Source organism: Nerophis lumbriciformis, linkage group LG10 (genome assembly GCF_033978685.3).
Source record: "Nerophis lumbriciformis linkage group LG10, RoL_Nlum_v2.1, whole genome shotgun sequence".
NCBI lineage: Eukaryota > Metazoa > Chordata > Actinopteri > Syngnathiformes > Syngnathidae > Nerophis > Nerophis lumbriciformis.
The window spans coordinates 18,407,469-18,428,265 of NC_084557.2; the positions used below are offsets into that span (position 1 = coordinate 18,407,469).

A 20,797-nucleotide genomic window follows, 5' to 3' on the forward strand; every position below is an offset into this window, starting at 1 on the left:
CGTAGTACCCGGAGGGAACCCACGCAGTCCCGGGGAGAACATGCAAACTCCACACAGAAAGATCCCGAGCGCAGGATCGAACCCAGGACCTTCGTATTGTGAGGCAGACGCACTAACCCCTCTTCCACCGTGCTGCCCGTGTCTAGAAAAACTCACCTAAATAATTTGGATTTATCTTTCCATCCATCCATTTTCTACCGCTTGTCCCTTTTGGGGTCACGGGGGGTGCTGGAGCCTATCTCAGCTGCATTCGGGCGGAAGGCGGCGTACACCCTGGACAAGTTTCCACCTCATCACAGGGCCAACACAGATAGACAGACAACATTCACACTCACATTCGCAGGATCGAACCCAGGACCTTCGTATTGTGAGACAGACACACTAACCCCTCTACCACCGTACTGCCCGTGTCTAGAAAAACTCCCCTAAATAATTTGGATTTATCTTTAAAAAAAAAAATCCGTTTTGCCAACAAATTCAAAACAAAGTAGCCAGAATATGTTTTAAATAATCAGATACTGTAACCTTTCATCATTCACTTGAATATGATTAAAAAACGGTCCAGTTTTCCTTTAATTTGGAATGTAGAAATCAGCTGATTCAAGTATAATTAACATCAATGGGGGATACGAATCGTAATAATAGATCTTTATTATTCTAATTATATTGTTGTTAGTGCATCTCTGTCTTTAAAAACGAGTGACGACTCCTGTTTCTGACTCTTATCGAGGGTCTTTAAACGCACCACAAATGTGCAAAAGTGAAACTTGAACATAACTTTCCACAGATAGATTTATTATAATTTAACCTGTTTTCTATCACCTGTCCTTGTTCCAAAATGTTAGAATTGTGTGTGAATGCTTAAAAGGGAACTTTGATGACTTTATGACGTCTGTGTTGAGTGAAGTCTTCTATGCATTATTTAAAGAGGGTGTAGGTAATCTTTATACATTCTTAATTTTAATCAAGCAACCCTATTATTTAACTTTCAGTGATACATTTATTTCATCTTAACATGTTTTACAATTTACATATTTAAATGACAGAAAACTAATCGTCAAACTTTACAAAAGCCCAGGGGCCCCCCTGCGCTTGGGGCCCCATTACAATTTTATATTTATTCTTTACAAAAAACATATAGCTTGTATTGATTAACCTGAAGTTGGACACATTTTCAAACTTTCCAAGTCTAACCACAGCAGACACACAAGGTCAAGGCAGGCCGAGCAGTTGAAAGAAAGAGAAAGGTGTTATTTACCTCCAGCTGGCGAGAGGCTGTGTGCTGCTCATGGATTCCGGGATGACGGCGGCGTGCTGGACCGAGGTGTGAGTGAGCTGCTGCCAGGCTGGGGGCAGCAGGATCTGCTGGGTGCCGCTGGGCCAAGCCTGCTGAGGTCGGACAAGACGCAGGAGGGGTACAAACACAGGGGGGAGTTAGATCGAAAGTATGGATGGAAAAGACAGGCACTAATGTTGTGAATCGTTGAAAGTTAACAATGACAAATGAATGCATGATTAGTCTGAGGTTGTGATAAATTATAGTTGCATAGCTGTGGTTTTATATACTTCGCAGTGGACGTTTGTGTTTTGCTTAACGGGTTTAATTTTTTTTACCCGCAGAAGAGGACATTGTTTAGGACAGGCTTCGGCAATTATTTTGACTCGGGGGGCCAAAGTTAGAGAAAAAAATGTGTCTGAGGGGCCGGTATATCTAATTTTTAGGAACAATAATACAAAACCTCACAATAATGTCTGATTGATTGCTAAAAACGTTATGACAGACTGTCTTAAACAATGGAATGGCATTTTTTATTTGTTTACTGAATGAGACACCCAGAATGTACATGAAAATAAAGAATGTGGGATTCACAATATTAACTATGAACGATAAAACACTGACTATTGACAAAATATAAACGTCACACCTCCTCTCGATCGACATATTTTACAATCTAACGAAACACAACAAAAATTCAACAAACACACCAAAATATGAACGCAAAGGTGAAAAAACCCCCACCTACAATCTGATATATCACTAAAGTTTAGAACTTTGTTGTAAAAATCTCCTTCCGTGTCTGTCCCTGACACCCGCATTTCAGGCTGGCCGCTCTGGAAACACTCTGTGGAAACGCTCCCCACCCACACTGCTTGGTGCCTGCTGTGACTTAGATTACCATAGAAACTAGTATATCATGCAAAAGGGCAGATTCCAGGCATTAAAATACTTTGTATAGTTCAAGACTTACGGTCATTTGAAAACATCACTGCACATCATAATGGCAGCTACACTTTCCATCTTAAAGATCGAAAAAAACATATTTGGGAATGTCCGGCGGGCCAGATTGAAAAGCTCAACGGGCCTTAATTCGCCCAGATCTGGTTTAGGAGGATAAAGTGAAGCAACACACTAAACTATGACTACGTTTACACTGCAGGCAAAAGTGGCCCAAATTTGATTTTTTCCGAAATTTTGTCCAGCTGACTGTTTACACTGCAAGTAAAATGTGATCTTTATCAGACTACAGTAAAAACAGGCCCCCATGTGGCCCCAATGTGGCCTTGACGTCATATGCATGCACAGTTTGACAAAGTGCAAAATAATAAAATCAAAATAAAATAATAGTCGCCACACCTTAAAAATTAGTGTTTTTTTAGGTGAAAACTAATTCAAGTATGAATGGATGTATAGTGTAGTATATCTGGAAGGGTGGATCTACGTTAGCTTTATTTTTCAAATCACATACGTAAACAACTTACGCAATGTACGTAACATGTAAGCCAGGGGTGTCAAACTAATTTTAGATCGGGGGCCACATGGAGAAAAATCTACTCCCAAGTGGGCCGGACTGGTAACATCACGGCGCGATAACTTAAAAATAAAGACAACTTCAGATTGTTTTCTTTGTTTAAAAACAGAACAAGCGCATTCTGAAAATGTACAACTCATAATGTTTTTTTTACACTTACATGTTGCGGTTAATAGTAGTCTATCTTTATTTGTCGTTATTTATACTGAATAAATTATGTGAGAAATGTTCATCAGTCAACTCATTGGTGTTAATTTTCAATCTATCAAGATAAAAAAATAATATCAAAATCAAATTACAGGATGTTATTTATGTAGTTTGCTCATTTTCCTCGACTGGTGCACTAACATCCTGTGGTTTATTTAATTTTTTTACATATGTCGCATCATCTACAAAGAATTGCTATTGCGACACGTAGGGGACACATTTAGAACAGCAGTTTCTTTCATTCAAAAATTTCAGCTCATTTTTATACTTAGCAAACCCAACCCGCTGGCCGGATAAAACCTGTTTGACACCCCCGATGTAAGCAAATATGCCACAACGTACACCTCATCTCTGGTCCTCTGACAATCGCTATTTCTTCAGAATTAAAGTATATAACTGCATTTCCGTTTACACTGCAGTCACATTGGAAAAGATCAGGTTCCAACCTGATTCGGACTACTTCATGATGCGGCCTGAATCTAATGCGAAAAGATCAGATTTCAAGCACTTTACACTGGCAAAAAGTATCCGATCTGTGTCACTTGAGGGCAAAAAAATCATTGGTGTGCAGTGTCAATGGGGCCTATGTTCCCCTGAATATTCTGTATACCTTAGTGCGTCAATCCGTGTGTGTGTGTGTGTGTGTGTGTGTGTGTGTGTGGTTGCACGCACGTGTGAGCTAGTCAGCGTGCGTGTCTAATAGTTTAATGCACTTCTATTGATTAGCACTTTATTGTCAGGGCTAACAAATTGTTCCTTTAATACCATTTGCACATCAATTTACAACGGCATCAGTATGTGCCGCAGCACACGGGCATTTAAACAAAGCGAAAGAAAGAAACGTGGCAGAAAGAACGAGAGCGAAGTGACGCGCAGAATGCAAAGCAGCTAACCTGCGCACAAATGGGACATATTCTCCCATGTGCTTAAGGGAAAATGGTGTGCAACTGCACGGATTCTGGCTGCGCAACATTTCCCCCCTAGACTTAAGTCTGTCGCTGCGCACCGTTATCCAAGATGCGCGCTTTGGGTGGAGCAAATCTTAAATGTGGGTGTTCCCACACCTATTCTCCCATCGGCTTAAGTACTTTTGTTCTTACACGCCTCTGAGGCCGGAATTAGTCCAACGCCCCTGGAAGGTGAAATATTGCAATAATAAAAAATTATTATATATATATATTTGATTTTTTTTTTTAAATATAATAATTATATAATATATATGTATATATATATATTATAAATATATTTTATATATATATATATATATATATATATATATATATATATATATATATATATACATATATATATATATATATATATATATATATATATATATATATATATATAGATACATATATACATATATATATATATATATATATATATATATATATATATATATAAATATTACATAAGTGTATTCACAAGTGTTGGTAAAACTCAATGTTTCAGGATTTTCACACAACCATTGCCTAAATAGCAATGAGCTCGCCTGCATTCACAGGAATCATGGGACATTATGAATAAGACAAACATGCATAACATATCATTTTTTTAATATATATTTTTTTATCCAAGATGGCGGCGCAAACGGTTGCAGCGGCTAACGGCTCTCCTCTTCAGTGTTATTCTTTATTGTTTTTCTACTTCTTTCTTACCTGTGCTTTCACCATCGGTTCTCCCGTAAGCCATAACCACGGTGAACTCTCATAGGCACTGATTTTATAGTTTAGCACCTCTCTCTCTGTGCAATTTTTACTTTCCACCCACAGTCTGAATGCTTCTGTATATATGTACCGTATTTTTCGGACTATAAGTCGCAGGTTTTTTTCATAGTTTGGCCGGGCTCCAGTGCGATTTATATGTTTTTTTCCTTCTTTATTATGCATTTTCGGCAGGTGCGACTTATACTCCGGTGCGACTTATACTCCAAAAAATACGGTATATAGTATAATATTTAATATCTCAACAACACATTCAGAACATTCGTTCTCAGGACTGGACTGTGCACCTTACCTCCTTTTGCACTATTTTTCTTTTCTTTCCTTCCTATGTTTTGCATGTTTATAGACCGTCGCACTGATACTGGAGTGGCTTTTAATCTTATTGTACCTGTGTATAGTGACAAAAAAAGGCATTATATCTATCTATTCTATCTAAGCATGTAAAAACCCAGGAGAATTTTTATTTTGGTGTACATTTGAACTTTTTCCCCTTTCTTCGCCTGACAAACGTAATATGCACTTGGCTGAGAACATTCCTTATGTCCAAAGTAAGGGGCTTCAGGGGGCATACATACCCTCTTCTTTCTCTAATGGAACATTCTGGCGTTTGAGATGGGCTTTACAAAAAAAAAAGAAACATCTTAGGCCTTTTATCAACACAGCATTATGACATCCATCCATCTCCTGCTGGCACTCTACTAGTCTCTCCAAACAGGCGTCTGTGTTGTGTAAGCAGCCTGTCTGCCCCCGAAATGCTAACCCAGTTAAGAGGCCCTTTTTTTCTTTCTTCTCAGGCGACCATCACTATCAGCGGCCCGCCGACTCCCACCTCGGCCAAACGCTTCCCGGGTGAAAACCCCTTTGTCACCTCGGGGCTCTGAAAGCCACGGCTCTCACCCCCCCGATTGTTTCCACATTTTCTGCATTCCTGCACCAGATAAAGGTTCCGCTGTTTTTCCCCGCGTCTCCTTCGCTGTGCATACCCGTGAAGCTTGGGACATACATAACCTCCACGAGGGGCTGAGGTGAGCATGAGGGGGGCAAGACAGAAGCCTTCGAAGAGGCACAGGTGGGGAGGCAGCAAACCCACTGCTATGGTAAGCTAGTGAGACCTCCCACAGTGGAGGAATAAACACCGACACACATACAGTACTGCACAGGCGGTTATTAGGTGTGCTGTATAAACCATCTGCTTAACTTAACGACTACCTTTAAGGCTTTATTCAACATGACACAGACAACGGGTATGGTTTAGAGCAGTGTGTGGAGAGGCGGGGCCGGCGGTCCGACACCGGGGCCCGCTCCAAGATGGCGGCGAGTGGGCGTGGCCTGCGGATCCGCGTCCAAATGGACTACAGGTGCGTGGGTCGGGCAGCTGGGCACAATCAGATAATCTGTCCGTGTATAAAAGGGTGACAGCCGAGAGAGACGAGAGGAGACGGAGAAAAGGTGCTGCTGAAAAGCAGACGGCGGACGGGAGGAAACCATCCTCTGCTACCACGCAAACGACGGCGACGTGCTGCTGAAAAGTAGACGGCGAACGACGGCGACGTGCTGCTGGAAAGCAGACGGCGGACGGGAGGAAACCATCCTTTGCTACCACGCGAACGACGGCAACGTGCTGCTGAAAAGTAGACGGCGAACCACGGCGATGTGATGCTGAAAAGCAGACGGCGGACGGAAGGAAACCATTCGTGTGCTCACGTAAGAAAAGGCAGCGGCTGAAAATCACGCCAAAGACTCTGTTCCCGAAAAAAATAAAGAAGTCTAAACCATCTCACGACAATGTCTTCCCTGGAATGGTCCTGAGAACCCGCACGGCAGTAAGGACTGCCACACAGTGTTTTTCAACCACTAGTGTGCCGTAAGATACAGTCTGGTGTGCCGTGGGAGATTATCTAATTTCACCTATGAGGGTTAAAAATATTTTTTGCAAACCAGTCTGCAAATTATGTGTTGTTGTTGAGTGTCGGTGCTGTCTAGAGCTCGGCAGAGTAACCGTGTAATACTCTTCCATATCAGTAGGTGGCAGCCAGTAGCTAATTGCTTTGTATATGTCGGAAACAGCGGGAGGCAGCGTGCAGGTAAATAGGTGTCTAATGCTTAAACCAAAAGTAAACAAAAGGTGAGTGCCCCTTAGAGAAGGCATTGAAGCTGAGGGAAGGCTATGCAGAACGAAACTAAAACTGAACTGGCTACAAAGTAAGTAAAAACAGAACGCTGGACAACAGCAAAGACTTACTGTGGAGCAAAGATGGCGTCCACAATGTACATCCGAACATGACATGACAATCAACAATGTCCCCTCAAAGAAGGATAAAAACAACTTAAATAGTCTTGATTGCTAAAACAAAGTTGTCTCATTTTGTCCACCAAACATTTTATACTTTGCGTGAATGCAAAAAGGTGAGCTTCCTTGATGTTATTGAGAGTGGATGAGGGTATGTCTACAGAATATATTAATTGATGAAAACTTTATTCATTACTCGCGGTTTTACGTAAATTATTATACATAAACTGTTTACCAGTAATTTAGCTTAAAAACATTTATTTTTTTCAATCATTCGAGTACATTCGGGTAGTCTTGTGTAATGCAGTATTTTGTGTCTATTTAGGTATGGTTAACCTGAGTGCTGAAATCGTGGAAAAATATATGTTCTTAGCGCGCCTGAAATGGGCTGTCTGCACTCTCAAAGTGCATGTTGTTGCCAAATGTAATTCATATGCTGTAAACCTAGTTCATAGTTGTTAGTTTCCTTTAATGCCAAACAAACACATACCAATCGTTGGTTAGAAGGCAATCGCCGAATTCGTCCTCGCTTTCTCCCGTGTCGCTGGCTGTCGTGTCGTTTTCGTCGGTTTCGCTTGCATACGGTTCAAACCGATATGGCTCAATAGCTTCAGTTTCTTCTTCAATTTCGTTTTCGCTACCTGCCTCCACACTACAACCATCCGTTTCAATACATGCGTAATCTGTTGAATCGCTTAAGCCGCTGAAATCCGAGTCTGAATCCGAGCTAATGTCGCTATACCTTGCTGGTCTATCCGCCATGTTTGTTTGTATTGGCATCACTGCGTAATGTCACAGGAAAATGGACGGGTGTATATAATGATGGTTAAAATCAGGCACTTTGAAGCTTTTTTTAGGGATATTGCGTGATGGGTAAAATTTTGAAAAAAACTTCGATTAATAAAATAAGCCACTGGGAACTGATTTTTAATGGTTTTAACCCTTCTGAAATTGTGATCCCCTTTAAAACGTAACAAAATAGCCAAGGGACAGCTCTTATCTCAAAACACTCTTAAGTTGAGGTACATATTTGGCGAATCTCTGTATTATCTGGTCTGATAGGCCCTCATCCAAGCTTCTCTTGACCTCCGAAGGTCCTCTAAGACCTCCCATTCAGAGCGACGGGTTCAGAAGCAGCCCTGGAGCTAATCACCATTTGGTATCTGGCAGATTAAGCCACCATAGAAACACAGGCATGTATACACACACACACACACACACACACACACACACACACACACACACACACACACACACACACACACATGCACTGTAAGAGCTTTGTCGCCTGTCTGCCTACTGCATGATTAACTGGAGATAAGGGAGCGCTTCAAACTCCCAGGATTCTCAGGGATATTTAAAGCCGTCCTGGAAATTTCCATGGGGGAAAAAAAAAGAGGAGGTGTGATGATGGAAATGGTCGACAGTGCGTGTGCGCTCAGAGAGAGCAATGCACAAGTCACTCCCTGTTATTTTCAATAAATGTACATTAGCACCTCCGACGTACGGTGAAGGCCTTCTCTGTGTGACAGGCTCCTGCCTCGTGTGCATCGGAGCGTGGCAGCCTGGGCTTCCAGAGAGCTAGGCTGCCAGTGAGGAGGACAGAGTGAGAACTCAGAGAGAGAGACTGGAAGTAATGCACGGGAGAAATCTGCCCGAATTCACTCCAAAAACAAAACAAAAAAAACCAGCTTTCAACAAGGGGCCAGGAAACAATTCTTGGTTTCTTAGTGAAGGCTTCCAAACACTGCATGCTGAGACTGGAATTATTACATCTAAACTATAAAACAAGATTATTGAGACACCTCTGAATGTATTAGTCCAGTGGTTCTTAACTTTGTTGGAGGCACCGAACCCCACCAGTTTCATATGCGGCTTCACCGAACCCTTCTTTAGTAAAAAGTAAGTACGACCCAAAAAGTAAAGTGTTTTTTTTTTTTTCAAAGTCAAGACAAAGTTAGATGTTTTTGGTAACACTTTAGTATGGGGAACTTATTCTAAGTAACAAAGACTTAATTTAGAGTTTTTTGGACACTAGGGGAACATATTCTAAGTAACAAAGACTTAATTCAGAGTTATTTGGTTAGGGTTAGGGTTAGAGGGTTAGGGTTATAATAAGACCATGCCGTTTAAAGCATTAATAAGTACTTAATAATGACTTGTTAAGAGCCAATATGTTACTAATTTGCATGTTAATAAGCAACTAATTAATGGTGAACAAGTGTTACCATGTTTTATTACTAGTGCACAAAATTAACCGTGCATGAACATCACCTTGTTCAAAGAACTAAACCAACACAGTGCATAAACTCACAACAAATTACACACCTGCAAATCAGTGTGACTTCTGCTGTTGCCGTATTCGTAATACGCCGATAGGGAGAAGTTTGTATTTACATGATGAGTTGGGTGTGTCTTGACCTCCGCCGAACCCCTGAGCCCGACTCACCCCTTGGGTTCGATCAAACCCAGGTTAAGAACCACTGTATTAGTCCATTTAGAGCACAGCTAGAACTTTTAGTTGACAGTCAATCTTAATCCAAGACAGTTTGGAGTCGGGACCCGGGTGCTTTTGCATCGGTTGGGGACATCTCTGCGCTGCTGACCTGTCTCCGCTCGGGATGGTCCCCTGCTGGCCCGACTATGGACTGGACTCTCACTATTATGTTAGATCATGGGTGTCAAACTCTGGCCCGCCGTGTAATTTCATTTGGCCCTTGAGGCAATATCAAATTAACATTAGAGCTGGCCCGCTGGTATTATACAGCGGCAGTGCCGCTGTAACACCGCATTCACCGCTAATACTCATACTTGCCAACCCTCCCGATTTTCCCGGGAGACTCCCAAATTTCAGTGCCCCTCCCGAAAATCTCGCGGGGCAACCATTCTCCCAAATTTCTCCCGATTTCCACCCGGACAACATTATTGGGGGCGTGCCTTAAGGCACTGTCGTCACGTCCGCTTTTCCTCCATAAAAACAGCGTGACAGTCCAGACACATAATATATGCGGCTTTACACTCACACAAGTGAATGCAATCCATACTTGGTCAACAGCCATACAGGTCACACTGAGGGTGGCCGTATAAACAACTTTAACACTGTTACTAATATGCGCCACACTGTGAACCCACACCAAACAAGAATGACAAACACATTTCGGGAGAACATCCGCACCGTAACACAACATAAACACAACAGAACAACTACCCAGAACCCCTTGCAGCACTAACACTTCCGGGACGCTACAATATACACCCCCGCTACCACCAAACCCCGCCCCTGCCTACCAAGTTAATGTTGATATTTACCTCAGAAGGCTGCAAATAGAAAAGAGACATTAAATTTTTTATTTAAATTTTATTTAATATACCATTGATGTTTTTTCGTTTGTTTTTTTAAACTGATTTTGCACTATTAAGTTATATAAGCGTTGCTTGTTTCATATTCAGTGTTAAAGCAAATCAGTGTAGCAAACTGAGCAATATTTAACGTTTTATTCATGCACTTTCTCTTGCTACTTCAAGGCTTGAATGTTTGATTCATTCATTATTGTTATTTTATTTTCAAATTTCTCATTAATTATTAGCCTGTGGAAAATGTTTATTTTGATATTTACCTCAGAAGGCTGCAAATAGAAAAGAGGCATTCAATTTTTATTTACATTTTATTTGATATGCCATTGATATTTTTTTTATTATTATTAATATTATTTAAAACTCGATTTTGCATGTCACTATAAAGTTATATAAACCTTGCTTGTTCAATATTCAATGTAAAACTTGTTTGGGTCCCTATTAAAAGGTTAATTTGTTCAACCTTGGCCCGCGGCTTTGTTCAGTTTTAAATTTTGGCCCACTCTTTATTTGAGTTTGACACCCCTGTGTTAGATCCACTGGACTTTCACAATATTATGCTAGATCCACTCGACGTCCATTGCACCGGTCGCCCTGGGGGCCAAGGTTTCTCATTGTCATCCCACTGGGTTCAGTTTTTCCTTGCCCTGATGTGGGATCTCAACCGAGGATGTGGTTGTGGCTTGTGCAGCCCTTTGAGACACTTGTGATTTAGGGCTATATAAATAAACATTGATTGATCGATTGATGATTTGGACAATTCTGCGCTGCCAATGTCGTGGGAAATGGTTAGGTCTGGTCTTCGTCCTGTTCCGACATGACTAACATCCACAAGAGAATCAGGGTCTCTGAAGGTTTCAACATGTCAAATGTAAGGCTTTTTTTAAATACTTTTTTAAGACCATCTTGAAAATAATTTAACACCATTTCACATCCATACGGACAAAAACGACAAAGGAAAATCAGAGGTCCAGAATGAATTTTAAGTATTAATTCACTGCTCTTTCACATTGGAAAATAAAATGATTAAACTAACTAAATATACCAGGAGCTTCTCTAGTGTAAACTAATTGAATTAAATATTAGCAAACAGCTCATTTTTCACATTTGCCATAGAAGTGTTTTCTTGCAAAAGGTGCAGTGTGCTTCATATCATGTGTTTTCATGTAACATCAACATCTGCAATAGTAGAGGAAAGCACAACGATATATTGTCTGCGAAAGGGACAGTTAGCATCTCCGCTAAAGCTAAATGGTCAACTTTGGCAATGTTTTTTTCGGCCGTCAGAATTGAGCAAACCGATAACATCTACAGTACAGCAGTTTTGTAGTCACGTTTTAGCGTCCTCAAAAATCGAAACATTTCAAAGCGAGACTGAAGTTCATGCATGTTTTAAATAAAAGTAATGTCAATAGATTTTTAAGACCTTTCAATATCGTATTTAAGGCCTTTTATGAGATTTGAGGATAATTTTAGACATTTTAAGGCCTTAAATTCAAATGATTGGATTTAAGACTTTTTTAGACATTTTAAGACCCCGCGGATACCCTGAGAATGCTAGGAAGACCGTGGTGTGAAAGTCCAACTAAAAGCGAGACTGTTAGAGTGGGTGAAATCTACAAGAGGATGTTTATTGAAAGAAAACAACCGAAATGGAAAAGCTACACATAAACAGACACATTTGTTCCTTGTGACAATTACAAACCCCAAAACCAGTGAAGTTGGCAGGTTGTGTAAATCGTAAATAAAAACAGAATACAATGATTTGCAAATCCTATTCAATTGAATAGACCGCAAAGACAAGATACTTAACGTTCGAACTGGAAAACTTTGTTACTTTTTGCAAATATTAGCTCATTTGGAATTTGATGCCTGCAACGTGTTTCAAAAAAGCTGGCACAAGTGGCGAAAAAGACTGAGAAACTGGAGGAATGCTCATCCAACACTTATTTGGAACATCCCACAGGTGAACAGGCTAATTGGGAACAGGTGGGTTCCATGATTGGGTATAAAAGCAGCTTCCATGAAATGCTCAGTCATTCACAAACAAGGATGGGGCGAGGGTCACCACTTTATGAACAAATGCGTGAGCAAATTGTCCAACAGTTTAAGAACAACATTTCTCAATGAGCTATTGCAAGGAATTTAGGGTTTTCACCATCTAAAGTCTGTAATATCATCAAAAGGTTCAGAGAATCTGGAGAAATCGCTCCACGTAAGCGATGATATTACGGACCTTCGATACCTCAGGCGGTACTGCATCAAAAAGAGACAACAGTGTGTAAAGAATATCATCACATGGGCTCAGGAACACTTCAGAAAACCACTGTCAGTAACTACAGTTGGTCGCTACATGTGTAAGTGCAAGTTAAAACTCTACTATGCAAAGCGAAAGCCATTTATCAACAACACCCAGAAATGCTGCCGGCTTCGCTGGGTCCGAGCTCATCTAAGATGGACTGATGCAAAGCGTAAATGTGTTCTGTGGTCTGACGAGTCCACATTTCAAATTGTTTTTGGCAACTGTGGACGTTGTGTCCTGCGGACCAAAGAGGAAAAGAACCATCTGGATTTTTATAGGCGCAAAGTTCAAAAGCCAGCATTTGTGATGGTATGGGGTTGTAGTAGTGCCCAAGGCATGGGTAACTTACACATCTGTAAAGGCACCATTAATACTGAAAGGTACGTTTGTACATACAGATTTTGGAACAACATATGTTGCCATCCAAGCAACGTTAGTTCTCATGGACGCCCCTGCTTATTTCAGCAAGACAATGTCAAGCCACATTCTGCACGTGTTACAACAGCGTGGCTTCATAGTAAAAGAGTGCGGGTACTACACTGGCCTGCCTGTAGTCCAGACCTGTCTCCCATTGAAAATGTGTGGCGCAATATGAAGCCTAAAATACCACAACGGAGACTGTTGAACAACTTAAGCTGTACATCAAGCAAGAATGGGAAATCATTTCACCTGAAAAGCTTCAAAAATTGGTCTCCTCAGTTTCCAAACGTTTACTGAGTGTTGTTAAAAGGAAAGGCCATGCAACACAGTGGTAAAAATGCCCCAGTTGCAACTTTTTTGCTATGTGTTGCTGCCATTAAAGTCTAAGTTAATGATTATATGCAAAAAAAAAATTAAGTTTCTCAGTTCGAATATTAAATATCTTGTCTTTACAGTCTATTCAATTGAATATAAGTTGAAAAGGATTTGCAAATCATTGTATTCTGTTTTTATTAACGAGTTACACAACGTGCCAACTTCACTGGTTTTGGGTTTCGTACTTTAACTTACATTCATTTTAACATACAAATGGACAATTTTTATAGAAATTTCAAATTTCACTGGCCCCTTTTTTGTCCACATGATGCCGCTCGGTTTTCCCATTTAAAGCATGCAGCAAAAGTTCACACCTTTTACCGATTTGTACTGAAAGCATAAGCGTGTTTCTCTATTGACGCTTAAACTTGTCGAAAATGTACATTAGGAGTTGAAAACAGACCGACATTAAAATGTACAGTTACAACATGTACAACATTATTTTGCCTAAAATGGCAACACTACACAAAAACCAGCGTTCCTCAGATGAGCCATCTGCCTCAGGGGTTATCGGCCGTGCCTGTGGGGGCGCTTTTGTGTCAGCGTCCTGGTGGCCATGGTCTGATGACCTGCTGGTGCAGATGGCTCCTGTGATAGTGTTTACTCACATGTGTCCTCTGTACTCAGCCATGCAATCATTGGTCCATATAGTTGCATACGTGTGTATGTTGTGTGTGTGTGTGTGTTTGGTGCCTGTGTCCGTGCGTACGTATGTGATTATGGGGGATATGGGACATCGGGGTATTGTTTTTAACTTCGTAAAGCACTTTGCATTGCATTTCTTTTATGTATGAAAAGCGCTTTAGAAATAACATTTGATTGATTGATTGATTGAAAACAGAAACATTTATTGCTTGAAACAAGAAACAATGCAAGTTCCTTTGAAAATCATTAACAATAAATTGTTTTTACATGTATTTTAACATAAATTAACACTATTTTTTATGTTAAAATTCGATTACTGGCCTTTTTTAATTTCTCCACAAGATGGTGCTACTTTTTCCCATTTAAAGCATGCAGCAAAAGTTCACACATTATGCTGTTTTCCACTGAAATGATAAACGTGTGTCTCATTTGATGCTCAGAGTGGTGTATGTACTTTTTTTGCGATTCATTTTAGTTGAAGCTAACATTTTTTGTCCAAGGACTTGTGTTAAATCTGACACTGGCGGAAAAAAGTATCTTAGGGCCTAATAATAATAATAATAATAAGCAAATGCTCCTCATGTATTTATTTTTATCAATTAAAAATATGAAGTTATGTAAACATAATGACCTTTAAAGCGGTAATAATACAATATCGACTTGTTTAAAGCAGACAAACATAATAAGATAGAGTCAACACAGGCTACATGTCAATAGAAATTTAGTGCTATAAACCTTGTCTATAGTATTGCATCATTTACTCCGTGTCGCGACCACTGACATCAAAATTTGCATGATGTTTATAAAGTCTCAGTTGTTGTAATTTTTTATTACTATTTTTAAAATAAACTTGGAACATTAAGAATTGTTTCTTATTATGAATTACTTTCTTCTGCAATATTCCAGTTTAATAACTGTCTATTGTGCCCACTTTGACCGTTTCCCTTGAGTGGTCGCTGTAGAAAGGTTTCACTGTATACAATTTTTACAGCAAATGCGTGACCTTTTAAGGCAGAGCTGGGCAAATATTTTGACTTGGGGGCCATTTAGAGAGAAAAACTGCGTCCGGGGGGCCGATGTGTATGTGTGTATAAATTATATATACACATTTAGCTGTAAAAAAATGCTGTACAGTATGTGTGTTTAGGTCCCTTTTTTTTCCAGGAACATCCATCCATCCATTTTCTACCGCTTGTCCCTTTTGGGGTCGCGGGGGGTGCTGGAGCCTATCTCAGCTGCATTCGGGCGGAAGGCGGGGTACACCATGGACAAGTCGCCACCTCATCACAGGGCCAACACAGATAGACAGACACAACAGTCACACTCACATTCACACACTAGGGCCCATTTAGTGTTGCCAATCAACTTATCAAAAGTCACAATGTCCGATAGAGTTCGAAAAAAGTTATGACAGGCCACCTCAAAAAAACAGAATGGAATTTTACAGTTTTTTTTTTACTGAATGGGACAACCAAAATGTACATGAAAAAAAAAAGAGGAAGTGGGATTTACAATAGTAACTATGAACAATAAAACACTGAATATTAACAACATATGAACATTGCTCCTCTTTTACTTCTACGACCAGCTCCTCGATAGACATATTTTACAATCAAGCAAAAATGTAACAAACAGAAAAATATGAATGCTAAGGGTAATACCGGTAAACACCTACAATATGATATATTATCACTTTTATGCACAAATTTGTTGTAAAAATCTGCTTCCGCATTTGTTCCTGACACATGCGTTTCGGGCTGGCTGCTCTGAAAACAAACCCCGCCCACTCTGCTTTATTCCTTGTCTAAACTGCTGTGACGTAGATTACCGTAATAACACGTATAACACTCAAAAGCGCAGATTTCAACCATTGAAATACTTTCTAGAGTTCAAGACTTACGGTCATTTAAAAACAGCACTGCACATCATAATGAAGGCTACAGTTTTGATGTTAAAGGTCTATAAAAAATGATGTAGAACGTCCGGCCCAGGTCTGTATTAAGGGTTACGGATGAATGGCCAACAAAGATCCAAAACCAGACATTATCTTCCACTTTCTGCTTGTGTAAGGGCGAGCTGCGTCGATACGTTTGCCATCATAATGTACATTACAGTATAGTGTGACTGCACATTGAATGTCATTGTACCTGAGTCAGGAGGCCAGGTTGGATCTGCAGAGGCTGGGCACCCGGAGCCTGTGTCACTATGGGCACAGCATTCTCCATCCGCATGGAGTAACTGTTGTGCTTGGAAGGAGATGCCTGCAGTCCTATCGATGAGAAAAAGAACAGAGAGTGTGAAAAGCCTCTGTTAATTCAAATTACGCAATCTTTGAGGAAAATAATCACATATCTATGATATGTGAATGACAAAACCTTTGTGTTAAAGTCAAGTAAAGTTAAAGTACCAATGATTGTCACACACACACACACACACACACACTAGTTGGGGTGAAATTTGTCCTCTGCATTTGACCCATCCCTTTGTTCACCTCCTGGGAGGTGAGGAGAGCATTAAGCAGCAGCGGTGGCCTCGCCCGGGAATCATTTTGGTGATTCAACCCCCAATTCCAACCCTTGATGCTGAGTGCATTTTTATAGTCTTTGGTATGACTCGGCCGGGGTTTGAACTCACGACCTACCCATCTCTAACCACAAGGCCACTGAGCAGGTTATGTTATGTTTAAATTTGGCAACCCAAGACAAACACAAAACTATAGTCAAGTCAATTATGGGCCTTTACACCGATTTGGTGCCATTTGCTTGTTGTAACTGTAAAAATATTTTTTATTACTACCGTATTTTTCGGACTATAAGTCGCAGTTTTTTTCATAGTTTGGCCGGGCTCCAGTGCGACTTATATATGTTTTTTTCTTTATTATGCATTTTTGACAGGTGCGACTTATACTCCGGTGCGACTTATACTCCGAAAAATACGGGTAATACAAAATTATATATACTTTTTTTTTTTTTTTTCAACTCTAAATTTTGATAATAATCATATAGAAATGCTCAAAATGTGTATTTTGTCATTTCAGTCAACTTTATGTCATTTTTGAACAAGGTTCTTAAGCCGAAGATGACTCATTGAGTAACAGGGTTGAAAGTAACTTTGAGCAAATGCATGAAAAATAATCACAAGACATTTATGCTCATAGCATAATGACACTAAGTGCATTGGTAACACTTTAGTATGGGGAACATATTCACCATTAATTAGTTGCTTATCAACATGCAAATTAGTATCCATTTTCTACCGCTTGTCCCTTTCGGGGTCGCGGGGGTTGCTGGAGCCTATCTCAGCTGCATTTTTAACTCTTAATTAGTCATTATTAAGTACTTTTAATGCCTTATTTTGCATGGGCTTATTATACAACCACTAAGCCATTAACTAAGAGTCTTCCCTCAAAAACCTCAGAATTATTCCTTATTAGTAACCCTAACCCTTATATGTTCCCCTAGTGTCCAACTAACTCTAAATTAAGTCTTTGTTACTTAGAATATGCTCCCCATACTAAAGTGTTACCAGTGCATTACATTGATTAAACAAACAAATGACATACAAAATAGGTGTGGGTGGGGGGTGACGGTGGGGGGGTTTGTTTATGGTATTTTTTGTTGTTGTCATAAAGAAATACAATCATGTGTGCTTACGGACTGTATCCCTGCAGACTGTATTGATCTATATTGATATATAATGTATATATTGTGTTTTTTATGTTGATTTAATAAAACCACCGCGGCCCGGTGGTTGGGGACCACTGGTTCACGGTACAAGCTGGCAGCTTGGTTGCCAGAAGTTTTGTGTTAATATGACATTGTTTTTTATCAACATTATATTGTTAATGGGAAAACAGTATAAGCTATTTTTTTATTCTGGCAACTGAGCTGACAGTTTTTCTACGTAAAAACAAACGTAATGTCTTTCCATTTACAGTAATACACCGTTAAAAACAACAACCGTAGATTTTACAGTCAAAAACTGGCAGCTCAGTCAACAGAATTTTAACGCAAAAAACAGTAGTAGTTTTTTTCAATTTACAGTACTACACTGTAAAGAACAATGTAAAATGTATTGTCATTTTTATTAATTTGATGGGTAGTTTGCTGTAAAGTTAAGTATTTTTATTTAGACCAAAACATGTTTGGAAAGTATGATAATATACTGTGATATTTGTTGCAATATTGGATGCTATTAAACTTTAAAAGGTATGCAATTTCAAGCAGTACATATATTTTTTTCTGTCAAAATGAAAAAAATCAATTACATTTAGTGAGAAAATATTAAGTACTTTATTGACACATATAATTTCCAGGTGTTTGCGGGCCGGATAAAATGATGTCACGGGCCAGATCTGACCCCCGAGCCTTGAGTTTGACACCTGTGTGTTGGGGTAACAGGGCTGAGTGAAAACCCAAAGACACAACTAAAGTGTGAATTTTTACCAAATTGTTGAATGTTTTAATAAACAAACAAAAACATATAATAGTGGGGATGAGGAGTAATATGTAAGACTATACATTTTTTTAATGATTTAAATTATCATATTTCTGGGTAAAGTCTGATTTTAGGAAGCGCGGGCAGGAAAATTGTAATTTAAATGGAAAGAAAACATTTTAATTGTGTTTAGCATTTATTAAATATGCAGTCAGGACACTTTGCTTCATAAAACTAAAGCATTTCACAGTTAATGTGATCATGCATTCATACATTTTATTTCCTGGGGATACAAATTGGGTGCAATGGGCCTTACACTGCCTCTAAATACAGACAAGTTTATAACCCATTTCATGGGATGTACTGTAAATAAACACACCGTGCCTCAAAGCTGACTTGTTTGAGGTGTAGAATTAAGTGTAAGGGGTAAATCCAACACAGTTTTGTACTTTTTAAATAATTAATTGCCTTATGCGGTTGTCATAGTGGGCTAAAATTGACAGGCTGAGCTTCACAGCAAAAAGTGAACATGCCAGGAAGAGGCCGTCGTCTGTGCACACAGCACAAAAGCTGACCGGGGAAATGCGTATGTTTAAAAAAAATAAATAAATTGCATTGTGTTTTTAATGCAACTTTGTTAAAATGGGATATATACATAAAACATGCACACTTTCTCTTAAGAACTATTTTGGAACCTTTGACTCCTCCATTATAACTGCTATTTCTAACAGACTGTAATCCTGGTAAATGATGATGCCTTTTCAATAAAAACTGATTGAATCTCATTCTTGCCGATTGAAAAACAAAAAAACAATTGTTTTGGTGTAACTGCACCCCCTAAACACCTGATGGAGCCTAAACACCAGGAGCATAATTCTCTGAGCTTTGATGAGCGTAAATGAGTTACACTGCCATTAAACTGATGAAATGCAATTAAATGATTTTGGGAAGTTATATATAACAGGGCAGATACATAAACTATATTGCCAAAAGTATTTGGCCACCCATCCAAATGATCAGAATCAGGTGTCCTAATCACCTGTGATTTCCAAGCGATTTCCAGTGTGGAACTGACATAGGATGCCACCTGTGCATCCAGTCGTGAAATTTCTTCGCTCCTAAATATTCCAAAGTCAACGGTCGGCTTTATTATAACAAAATGGAAGAGTTAGAGAACAACAGCAACTCAGCCACGAAGTGGTAGGCCACCTAAACTGACAGAGAGGGGTCAGCGGATGCTGAAGCGCATAGTGCACAGAGTTCGCCGACTTTCTGCACAGTCAGTTGCTACAGAGCTCCAAACTTCATGTCACCTTCCAATTAGCCCACGTACATTACGCAGAGAGCTTCATGGAATGGGTTTACATGGCCGAGCAGCTGGATCTAAGCCATACATCACCAAGTCCAACGCAAAGCGTCGGATGCAGTGGTGTAAAGCCTTCTATGGAGTAATGAATCACACTTTTCCATCTGGCAATCTGATGGACGAGTCTGGGTTTGGAGGTTGCCAGGAGAACGGTACATTTCGGACTGCATTGTGCCAAGTGTGAAATTTGGTGGAGGAGGAATTATGGTGTGGGGTTGTTTTTCAGAAGTTGGGCTTGGCCCCTTAGTTCCAGTGAAAAGAACTTTGAATGCTCCAGGATACCAAAACATTTGGGACAATTCCATGCTCCCAACCTTGTGGGAACAGTTTGGAGCGGGCCCCTTCCTCTTCCAACATGACTGTGCACCAGTGCACAAAGCAAGGTTCATAAAGACATGGATGACAGAGTCTGGTGTGGATGAACTTGACTGGCCTGCACAGAGTCCTGACCTGAACCCGATAGAACACCTTTGGGATGAATTAGAACGGCGACTGAGAGCCAGGCCTTCTCGACCAACATCAATGTGCCTTTGGAAGAATGGTCAAAAATTGTGGACATTCTTACCAGAAGAGTTGAAGCTGTAATAGCTGCAAAAGGTGGACCGACATCATATTGAACCCTATGGGTTAGGAATGGGATGGCACTTCAAGTTCAAGGCAGGTGGCCAAATACTTTTGGCAAAATAGTACAAAAAAGACTCAAACTCAACAAAGTCCTGCCTGCTTTCTCACTCATTTTAGCTCAGTAGGCACGGCAAAAATAATATTTTTGTCTACTTGTCTATTGTATCCAAAATCAATATTGACCGTAATCACCCAACCTCAAATATTCCACTCTACTTTTTAAAATATTGCATATTTTGC

General features: G+C 39.9%; 1 protein-coding gene across 6 annotated transcripts in view; it reads right to left on the minus strand.

Annotated features, from left to right (window-relative positions):
• hipk2 (homeodomain interacting protein kinase 2) overlaps positions 1-20,797 on the minus strand; it is a 281,102-nt gene that overhangs the window by 26,742 nt on the left and 233,563 nt on the right. For 4 of the 6 annotated variants that reach the window (XM_072913916.1, XM_072913917.1, XM_072913918.1 and 1 more), the window contains exons 9-10: positions 16,278-16,399; positions 1,259-1,389 (exon numbers count right to left, since the gene is read on the minus strand). In XM_072913916.1, coding sequence (XP_072770017.1) covers positions 1,259-1,389; positions 16,278-16,399 — 253 coding nt within the window. The remainder of the gene's footprint in view (positions 1-1,258; positions 1,390-16,277; positions 16,400-20,797) is intronic. The other 2 variants (XM_061970148.1, XM_061970144.1) reach the window with 1 other exon arrangement.